Source organism: Penaeus monodon, chromosome 14, assembly GCF_015228065.2.
Source record: "Penaeus monodon isolate SGIC_2016 chromosome 14, NSTDA_Pmon_1, whole genome shotgun sequence".
Taxonomy (NCBI): Eukaryota; Metazoa; Arthropoda; class Malacostraca; order Decapoda; family Penaeidae; genus Penaeus; species Penaeus monodon.
The window spans coordinates 42,982,350-42,993,780 of NC_051399.1; the positions used below are offsets into that span (position 1 = coordinate 42,982,350).

General features: G+C 32.9%; 1 protein-coding gene across 1 annotated transcript in view; it reads right to left on the reverse strand.

The window, feature by feature from the left end:
* Positions 1-458: 458 nt before the first annotated feature.
* The window catches only part of LOC119581164, a 29,291-nt gene continuing 18,318 nt past the window's right edge, over positions 459-11,431 (reverse strand). The window contains exons 7-13 of the mRNA XM_037929548.1: positions 8,660-8,791; positions 8,313-8,394; positions 7,625-7,734; positions 7,252-7,386; positions 5,148-5,359; positions 4,832-4,977; positions 459-4,678 (exon numbers count right to left, since the gene is read on the reverse strand). Of these exons, the coding sequence (XP_037785476.1) occupies positions 4,602-4,678; positions 4,832-4,977; positions 5,148-5,359; positions 7,252-7,386; positions 7,625-7,734; positions 8,313-8,394; positions 8,660-8,791 (894 nt within the window). The 3' untranslated portion in view covers positions 459-4,601. The remainder of the gene's footprint in view (positions 4,679-4,831; positions 4,978-5,147; positions 5,360-7,251; positions 7,387-7,624; positions 7,735-8,312; positions 8,395-8,659; positions 8,792-11,431) is intronic.

Here is an 11,431-nt window from a genome sequence, read left to right on the forward strand (position 1 = left end):
CCAAACACATTTGTTGGTTCTAAGAAAGTGTTCATTGCATTACAGGTTTATTTATCAAATACTTATATATCCTTATAGACTGAAACTTTGATTTTAGTATTTCACATTTTACAGCCTAAGGACAAGTCGGACAGATGTATCGCTACTATGAAACATAAAGTGCTTACAATATAATGGCAGTTAAACACCTAACTTTTTAGAGAGTCTACACTGACTGACATGAAGATTTTCTTATAGAGTAAACCTCTTCTTTTTCTTTTTCTTCCTCTTCTTCTTCCTCTTCTTACAATTATTATTATCATTATCAATATCATGATCATAATGATGGAGGAGAGAGAGAGAGAGAGAGAGAGAGAGAGAGAGAGAGAGAGAGAGAGAGAGAGAGAGAGAGAGAGAGAGAGAGAGAGAGAGAGAGAGAGAGAGAGAGAGAGAGAGAGAGAGAGAGAGAGAGAGAAAAATCATGCGAAAACAAGACCTTAACTGTTGTTGTTGTTGTTTTACTGTTTTTCTTATTGAAAATTAATTCTGGATTAGAAGAAAAGGAAGAAGTAAAAGAAAAAAGTCCAGCCTTGACAATTTGCCAAAAACTTGGTCCATCTATTTTCCTTTTGCGAAAATGAACAAAAATAATAACATCGACAAGAAGTCCTACATTAATCTGAAATGAAGAAAATGTCATAGCCATGAAACAATTAATAGTACATGTATATCTTATTGGGAACATGGGTAAAAAGTATCCTATCAAAAAAAAAAAAAAAAAAAAAAAAAAAAAAAAAAAAAAAAAAAAAAAAAAAAACACATAACTAAAGGTAATAATGCATATAAAATAAACATACCCTGAGTAAAATTACATGGCCACCATCAACTGCTTCAAAGAAACATGTATCAAAGTTTTAAACAAATGAACAGATTATGCTTTATGTACTGTATAAAAAAACATGTCATATTGTCCCCTTACAAAGCATATTATATGTTCAAAATATTTCTGTCAAAGTATGCAATATACAGAATATTAAGGATATTTAGTATATATACTACTGAATCTGTCCAGCATATATATACCTAAATCAGCTAACGAAGAGGAAAGGAAATCCACTGATGCAGATCAAATTCATTAAAATAATAATGATCACAACCTATAACATCTCTAGACTAAAAGTACATCATTTCTGAATAATGAATCAGAACATTTTTCTAATAATGCTGATGAAGGTCTCACAAAATATACATATTTATATATTGTGTGCAAAGTATTCATACTGGAAAAGTATACCATGGGGGGGAAGGGGGAAGAATGGTGGTGAGTAAATAAGAATTACTTCATCTATCAATACCAGAAACAATGTGGAAATCAACAGGAGGAGCTTCTGGCTTTCTAGCATCACCAAGTCCAAGAAAATAACCTTCAGTATAGTCACTGTAGCAGTATAGCAATATATCAAAATACTGTATAAAAAGGAGACATGAAAAGGAAAGAATGAAGAACTCAGCCACATACTATACAAAGCTATTTAAATCATTTACATGTGGAATGTCACTGACTATGAAAATGGTATCAATAAAATATAATCAAATGAAAAAAAAAAAGGGGGGGGGGGAGGGGTTGAAGGAAATCTTGTACGTCCCACCTTAGTACCCGCACAATCAAGAAGAGCGCATATTAGGGAAAAGATAAATTAACCCAATGCCGCCGGGGAATATGCTGTGCTCATTGTTTATTATTATTATAATAATTTTGCTTTTTGTGTGTGTGAAATGTCACTGCATATAGGTGGCTCTGCTAGTGCTTAGTACAAAGGGGTCAATTAGTAAGCCTTGTGACCTTACCCGATTTCACCTTTCCTTGAATTGGCAAGCAAAACATATTTTACTAATGCTGTGAATATTGATGGTGTTATTTTATTTATAGACATTATAATTACTATAATGTCATTAACATTAATAACAGCAAAATAAGATAACATAAAATATTTTTGTAAATCAAGGAAAAGGGTAAAAGGGCGAGACAGACAGTACTAATAATTGGCTCCTTGGTGACTTCGTATCAGTGTAGCCATCTATGTGTAAAAATAAATAATAAAGAAAACATACAGTGGGCATGGCATGTACATGCCATGCCTGTCAGCATTGGGTTAATGAAAATTAAATAAAATTAGGAAAAGGAAAAATGTTCTTTTTTTTCTCTCTTTGTTTCAATCCATAAAAATAGCTGGAGGCAATCTCAGTCTAGCACCATTATGGGCTACAGGTGAGATGTCAAGATTCAATCTCATCAGTCCTTTTTAACCCTAGTTATCTTAACAAATAATGAAAAGATGTAAGAAAGAATTTCAGAGAGAAAAAAAGAAAAAATGTCCACAGTTTGAGGAATATCTGAAGATCTTTACATTCAAAACCATCTAGAGACATTCCTTCAATCTTCTGTAATTATTTTCTGTACTAATCCTAAGGACATACGGACACAGCTTAAAAATGCTTTTTGGACCATTAGTTCCACATCAGTAATATATCCTCAGACATCTGAGATACACAGTCCTACAACAGGAAAAACAAACAAGTTTCTGTTGATGTCTTGAGCTAAAACTGCATGCAACAGTGACTTTGAAATACATTTTCCTGCTTTCTAATAAATAAGTGTTTGTTAGCATGTCATGAAATGAGTGCTGCTAACAGACAAAAACTTTAAGAATTTCTAACATTAATTCCAGAAAGATTAAGAAAGAGTGTAGTAACCCTCTTTCCCAAAATCTGCCTTCCATACTCTTAATTTACAACCATAAATCACATACATTGTCTCCCAAAGCATCAACGTTCACTGCTTACACTACTTTCATTCTTGAGTGATGGCTGCATCACAGCTTAACTTATTCTTTAATCTCAAATAATCTTAGTATTATGAGTGCCTATCACATTAGCATAAGGAAGAAAAAAAAAAAAAAAAGTTTTCATATATCATCAGCAACCACTTAGCAGGATATTCTCATGACAAAGCTCTTTTCACTGTTTTGCAACAACTGCATCTCTAGTGTACGAAATACACTGTGTTCATCATGTTCCTGCCATGATTAATATTGGCTTGAATGATTCTCAAAAGATGCCATTTCCTATAAGTGGTGAAAACAAGCAGAAATGCAGAAAAAAAGATGATGTTAAATCAAAATCCCTGTTTATGAAGTGCCCTGAGGTCTTAATGTTAGCTGCTCTTACTTCTTCAGAAGGAAATAAATATAAACAAAAAAAGGTAAAAAATGAACAGAGGGAAACAGGGCAAACTCAGAAGAGCAGGAGGGAGAAAAAGTAAATAAGAATGTGAACAAATCTGAAAAAGAGAGATTGAATCCAACATACCTTTTTGCTCCTGCAACTAATGATAATAGATTTTGAAAACTCGCATTACATAAACCAAATACTACAGAAAGAATGATAATTTCCCTTCCCTACAGAGAATGCCTTATGCTGCTTGTGACGAGGGATCCCTGATTTAGAAGAGCTATAACTTAGCCATCCTAGGTTGCATTTGTTTATAAATGCCACATATCATATATTGCTAAATTCATCTTCCACAATACTAAGCTATCATGTAGCAACATTCTACTTAGAAGACTTGTAAAGCAGCATCAGGAGCATCAAATGATAACAATATCAATTATCATCATTTTAAAGAAATAAATAAGATCATAATTAAGACAATAAAGATAGAATGAACTCGCTACAGTCCATAAACTGGATAAAATAATAGTTCTGAACAATAAAACTTGTTAACCCAGAAAACCTACCAACCTTCTTTGCAGGTTTATCACTAATGTGTTGCATTTGAATATGACACAAAACATCCACCATTGAAGTGATAAAAGGCACTTATCAAGCAAAAAAGGGAAACTAAATCACAATGTCAAGAGAGAACAAATAACCTGAGATTGGCTTGTAGATTAAATAAACCTAAATCACGTCAAGCTGTGTTATTAAACTTGTTAAATTACCTGAAATGTAAATCATATTAACTTCTTTTTTGGACTCAAAATCATTTCTTAGATCTCCTTTCATTAAAAATGCCCGTAAGTCAACTCCTTTAAAAAACTTCATAGCTCCAGTGGCTGCCATCATTCTTTTACCAAATTGGACTTAAATCTGAAGCTACACATGAATTTATGATAAAGTACTCAATGTATAAATCTGAATGGATACAACCTAAGTTGTTTGGAGAGATTTTCTCCTAATATTTCATGAAATAAACTAGCCACAGGTATGTACTGTGAAATCAGTGAGAAGTCTATTATTTTGAATCTTCTTGTTTGCTAACAGTTTACTCTGCAGGTCCAAGGTATTAGCACAATAGGAGAGAGTGCCTTGTTCTCAACATCCTACCATGAAAAAAGGCAGCAATGGCTAAAATGCATGATATCCCAAAGAACAAGTTGGTATATGCTAATCCAAATCACAGTGTTGGCATTAAAAGAAGATTAAGCATTCAGCTTCCTTATCAGAGCAAAAAAAAAATGGCAATGTGAAAAAACCTAAATCGTGGAAGAGGAAGCATATGTTCAGCAATGTCATACACTCTTGCTCAAGTTGAAAATATATGTTGATAAAGTCGGGTTTTCTCATAGTCCTTGCTGGTGTGGACCAAGTACTAATGCTACCAGGTGCTGTCCTTCCATTATGTGGTTCAGTGATTTACCTGCACAGAACATACTAGTTAATACTACCATTCATAAACATATTCACAAATAATGTAATCTTCTATTGTATTGTTCAAGCAAAACAGCAGAGATAAGAATCATTATATACACAGATTTCTGATATCTGTGACATTTAAAAAATACAGACTCACCTTTTAAAAGTGGTTCATTGGTCAAAACTTTTACACTTGAATAATAATCTGTTGGTACAGCCCACTGAGTTCGTAATTGGCGAGCTGTTTGTCGTGCACTCTGCCACCATCTCTCGTCACCTACATCTCCCTCCATATTCTCTAGGCTATCAAAGATTGAAAAAACAGTTAGGTATAAATATATATGTTGTTATGTCAGTGATTTCCATCTCTTTTCTATTACTTTAATAATGTTCTACTTTAGTAGGCAGAATAATACTAATCAGTTCTACAAAAAAGCAAATTCTACAACCATACAGTCAAAGCCTGGTTTTACCTGTATGGATCTTCTTCAAGTAGCGGTTCCTTATCTACAAGATAATACTGTTTGGTATCCATATTGAAAATGAATGTTGCTGTTGTTTTGTATTGCTTTCGAGTAAGAGAACTGAGTGGAGATCGAACTGTCTTGCCAAGCCCCTTGACCATGGTTGCTGCCTGAACAAGCACAGAGGCTAAGGCAACTATATTTCCACTGCTGGGACATACCTGAAACAAGTGATAAAGTCAGTGCTAGTGACATGTTCTCAAACAGTATATAATTACTCTTAAATAACTGTAAAACTGAGTTACATATAGTCTGACCGCAGATTTCCCTCACTATGCACCAACCCTTCACAGTGGGGTATATCTATATGCAGTGGATCAGCCTGCAGTATTATTTTCGAAGGGCAGTCAACTCTGCGCTACACCACCCACTGATTCCCATGGTAATGCAGCTCATTTCGTGTATGACTTTTGCGGTCCATTCATATTACATATATGTACTATTTTACAATGTTTTGGTACTCATGCTATACTCCAGCCTGTCTTTATGAATGTGGTCACACATTGTTTTACTGGCAAATACTTCATTATGCTCGAAGAATATGTGGACATGAATAATCAGTTTCATGGAATGTGAAAGGAGGATGTTCATTTATTTATTTATTTTTTATTTATCTTTATTATTATTATTATTTTTTTTTACACTGGTTTGATCAGTAAGGAGAAGGATAAGCAAGAATCTCTACTAAAGTCTATTTGTACTAAAATGATATATATGTATACAGCATACATACATACATAAAAAAAAAAAAAAAAGACTGGTATGCAAAATGTATTTGTTTATTTTTATTTATTTATTATTTTTATTTATTTATTTTTTTTACATATGTACATATATAAATATGAACAGAATAGAATAGACCCTATACATCTCCCTAGGTAGTCCATAACTCAATTGAATAATAATAACAATAAGTAACATTTTGTTATACGAGCTAGCGAGAATAGGATCCTGAGCATGGAAATATGATCCTTCCTGGAACCAGTCCTTTCCAGTCATGGCCTACATATGGTACATTACACACTCATTTACTGATAGGAATAAGGCAAGAGCCCCTTCCTGAATGCCCACTGAGTCTAATCACCCTTTATCTGGCACCCCAGCCAAAATTCCTGTGATGGCAAGTCCCCGTCACCCTGGCCCTCTGCCAAATTTTCCATGACGGTATCTTCAAGTCATCCTAAAACTCAAATCAATTTTTTTTTTCATGACATGATGGTCATGTCATCCAGATAGGGGTAGGGGATAATTTTTGTAGATTCTTTTATTATTATTTTATTGCTATTATTAATGCTTGTAAGATAATAATCATAATGTCAATAATAATAGTAGAAACAATTAAGAGAATTAGAAAAAAAAAAAAAAAAAAAAAATCATAAATCCCTAGGAATAGGGAAATCAGGAGACATCATGTAGGGCCTACTATTTGGCTCCTTGGTGGATGAGCCACTTGTACATAAACTTTAGAAAGCAAAGCTACAATGGACATTACATGTCACCAGCTGCTATGGGTTAATAAGAATCACAGTTCTAGGGTAACTTCTGTGACTTCGAACTTCCTCTCTCAAAGTGTGCCTTCCCAAATACAAAGATTGGTAGATCCAGGGACTTTGCTTCTGTTCTTGGAAAGCATACAACTGGCATGTGAACTACACATTACTAAGTCCTAATGTTAAGCTAAAGTTATGTCTACGAAGAGTGTGACTTGATGTAATGATATAAATTTCAAGTTTCCCCACCACAGAAAAGAGGTCTCTGGCTTCATTTATGATAGTATGGAAGTGACTGCTGGGGATGCAACAGTTCCTCATACTGCTTGTCATCCACTAAAACTTGTATATGTATGTTGGTTTCAGCAATAAATATATTCTTTCTTCATAATGTTAGGTATGTGGAGATTTATATTTTTATATATCACTGATGTTAATTATATGTTACCTACTAAAAAAAAAAAAAACTCATTTTTTAAGCTGTGAATATCCTATCAACATAATCTAAAGAAGAATAAATAAAAAAGAGGATATAAAAACAATACTGGTGTTAATATACTCACATCAACAATTTCAACATTATAGTCATTGCAAAAGAAGTACTTCTTGCCTGCTTCAGTACAAAGTCTTTGAGCCATCTCATGACAAAACTGCTCAACATCTAGGCTGACCTGTTTCACAAGCACACCAGGCACCATCTGCATCAAACAGAAATAGCATTCCCATTATACCTTTGTGTCTGCTAGAAAACTATATAAATAGAGACAGATATAATATGTTTAATCAGACAAACTACTTGATTAAACCAGTAATATAACCAAAAGTGTTGGTGATGTTATCAAAACCAAAGAATCAAGCTTATTTAACTTTTATAAACTCTCTCACTGGGACATTAACTTCTATTTATTATCATCCTGAAAAAAAAAAAGAGCTTACCAGTTTCTCAGCTTTGGTATTAGATATCATATGCATCTGTGTGTATCCTGACCCATGGACTTCCAGAGGTAGTGCATTGTGATAACCAGTGGCTGTTCCCAACTCATCATCTGTTGAGAAGCAATAATCATGCATTTTGATGGTGTGGAAAATTTTTTTAATTATTATTATCAATATCATTGTTCTTCAAATATTTTTCATCACAATCCAGTTTCCTTTTATACACTACACTGCCTTCACGACCATGTATCTTTCTGTTAATCCAATATCAGTTGATATATATATATCTAAAATTCATATTAAACATATATATATATACAATCATTATATATATAATATATATATATAAATATAATATATATTATATACATATACATATAATATACATATACATATATATACATATACATATATATTATACATATACATATATAATAATATATACATATATATATATATATACATATATATATATATATATATATATATATATATATATATATATATATATATATGTATATATATGTATATATATGTATATTTTTATATATGTATATGTATATGTATGTATATGTATATGTATGTATATGTATATATATGTATATGTATATGCATATGTATAAACACACACACACACACTGTGTTTTTATCTTTTATTTTCTGTTGTTTTACTCGACTTATACTTTACCTTCTATATCAGTGATAATTGACACTAGTTCATCATCAACTTCGATATATCTCCGGTTGAAGTCAACTACGCAATTGAGAGCCTAAAAGGATAATCAGTTAAAAATAATATTTCCCACAAAGCATAAATTGTACAATTAAGATAATGATCAGTGAATATTATCTGCTGTATTCAAAGAAAAGATCACAATTCAAAATTATTTCACACCAAAAGAAGAAGAAGAAGAAGAAGAGAAGAAGAAGAAGAAGAAGAAGAGAAAGAAGAAGAGGAGGAAGAAGAGGAAGAAGAAGAAGAAGTGAAATTATATATGTAACATAAAATACAAAAAACCAGGAACAGGAACCGACCTGAGACTGTGTAGGATCTGGAGCATTAGCCGGAGTAGCATTTGAAGATTTTTCTGATGCCTTCTGTACACATCCAGGACTCAGTGCATACAAGCCTAAACTTTCTCTTGAACTCCATCTTTGTAGTTCAGCCTGTTAAAAAAATAAAATAAGTATCTTAATTATTTTATCTTTATTATTTACATGATGTTAAAATAATTTGTGTATTAGACAAAAACAAATTGGGAATACTTTGGTACTCAGTGATTTCATACAATAATTTGAGGAGTCTTAGAGCTATTAACATTGTCCCAACTTTATTCCCCTGATGAATAACAGATTACTAATGTTAGTAATTATGTAATAAAAATACATGAATATTTAGAAATAGAAATGTTATGCAGATAAGATGGATGTGTAGCTGTAGCTTATTTTTAATTTTTTCTTCAGGATGTGAAACATAAACACTGCCTTTACTGGGTCATGTCTAATCACACCATGGTGAAAAGTTTATTGAAGACATATTTATTTTATTTTACTTATTGAAAAATTTCTGCCACATCAGCATTAAGTTCATTAGCGGTGTATTCAAAATATAGCAATAGTGTGAGGCTTGAGGGCAAATCCCCAAGGTAAGGAAGTGCTATATGACATCAAAGGTCACATGGACTATGGTAATGTAGAGTAATGAAAAGGGTTAGGAATGAGTTAATGATTACAGTAAAGTTACAGGCTGAACAGTAATAGAGGATATGGTAATGAAATGGGCAGAGAAGGGGAGCTGATGGGGTATTGTATAAGGTAAAGGGTATTTGAAGGGGTGTAGGGTGCATTATGATAAGGTATTGTGTCAAAAATGAAGTTTTATGACTAGGGTAAGTGGACAAAACAAAAAATGAAGAAAAAGAAAAGGAAAGGAGGAGAAGAAAAGACCATGCAAAATTAGTTCAGGTGGGGGCTGAGGACCAAGGCAGGGGTGATCCCCCACATTGGGCTCCAGTCCGCGTCTCCTAAGCCTCGCACAACAACAACGAGGAAGGGATTGGGGGGGCACGCCAGGATAACATCTATGCTCCATATGTGGTCAAGCATGCTCTAAAATAGGCATGCTAAACTTGTGTGGTTGTTTGGCCCTAGCTTCATTTGTTGAGGAGAAACAGCCTGAAAACTAGGCTTAAAGGCTCTTCATAGACTCAATACCTAAAAAAAAAAAAAAAAAAAAATCTGTATCGAAGCCAAGAGCATAGAGAGCTTGGTAATTTTTGTTTTATGCATCTCGACTCCACCCGGATATGTTGTTTGGTATAGCTGTGGGGCTCCCACTGATATCTGGTTAAAGCATGGATAATGTGAAAATAGATATGTGTGTGTGTGTGTGTGTGTGTGTGTGTGTGTGTGTGTGTGTGTGTGTGTGTGTGTGTGTGTGTGTGTGTGTGTGTGTGTGTGTGTGTGTGTGTGTGTGTGTGTGTAATATTACTATTTTGGAGAATGTATGGTAATTAATAGACAGAATGAGGATTACACAGCCCCGATTTAAAAATACAAATTCCAGTTCCTCATAAGGCAATCAAGTACTTGAATACTTATGTGTTGAATTAGTAAATCTGTTCTTATCAAGTGAGATGTAGAGTTAATAAATAGTAAATAGTAAATATGCAGAGTAATATAATGCCACAGAAGATGGAACAATAAAGACAGTAATGATAAAAACTAATATTAATAATCTCAATATCACAGACATTAAGAAAATAAATGGGTACAAGAGAATAATGGAAATTATCCTCCTCATCATTAGTAAATAATATTTAGAACAAATAATATTAATTCCTTTTTAAATCCCTTGCAATGAAGGCAATTCTAATCATATAATTAAACACATTACCTGAATCTTCAAAGCTTATTTATACAACCTTACACTGATTAGCATTAATTCTGAAATACTGAGGAGCAGCCTATGACTAAAGTTGAAACTGGTATAAAATCAGTTTAATAATTTTGCATGGTACGATATCATTGAAAACATTATTAAAGACATCTTTTAGTTTTTTACAAAATATTTCCTACTGCAATTTTCACCCAATGCCTATGGGTCTATGTACTGTTCCCTGTAGATTTTTGTTAATTTTGTTACATACAGATGGCTCCACGTATACTCAGCCAGTAGGCCCTACTGATTTCCCCATTCTTTGAATTTGCTGGAAAATATGTTTTTCTTTCTAACATTATTAATATTGAGATTGATATTATTCTTACTGATGTTATGATTATTAAATTGTTATTTAAATATTAATAACATTAAAGACAATAAAATAATACAAATGAAACTTTTAAAAAAATTAAGGAAAAAAGTAAACAGGTGAGATACGTAAGACTAGTAACTGACTCCTTGGATATTAAGCACTTGTAGAGCCATCTATGTGTAAAGACAATAGATGAACTTTTATTACAGTGGGCCAGGCACTGTAGTCTTGCATTCATAAGTTGCTTTAAGAATTATGTCATGAACTAAAGATGGTTTGCATCAAACTATTGCACATTCACAAGGTAGTATACAGATGGCTAGGAAATGATGTATCAGATATTCTGTTGCAAGCCAACATTTATTCAGTTCAAGTCAGTGATAATAAATCTTAACATTTAACCTCATGGAGAAAATTAACCCCTACAATCTAGATGACATGACCATCACATCATGAAAAAATTGGTCTTGAGGGGTGGGTGACTTTCACTACGGGAAAATTTGGCTGTAGGCTGGGTGACACAAACTTGCTGTTGTGAGCATTTAAGCTGAAG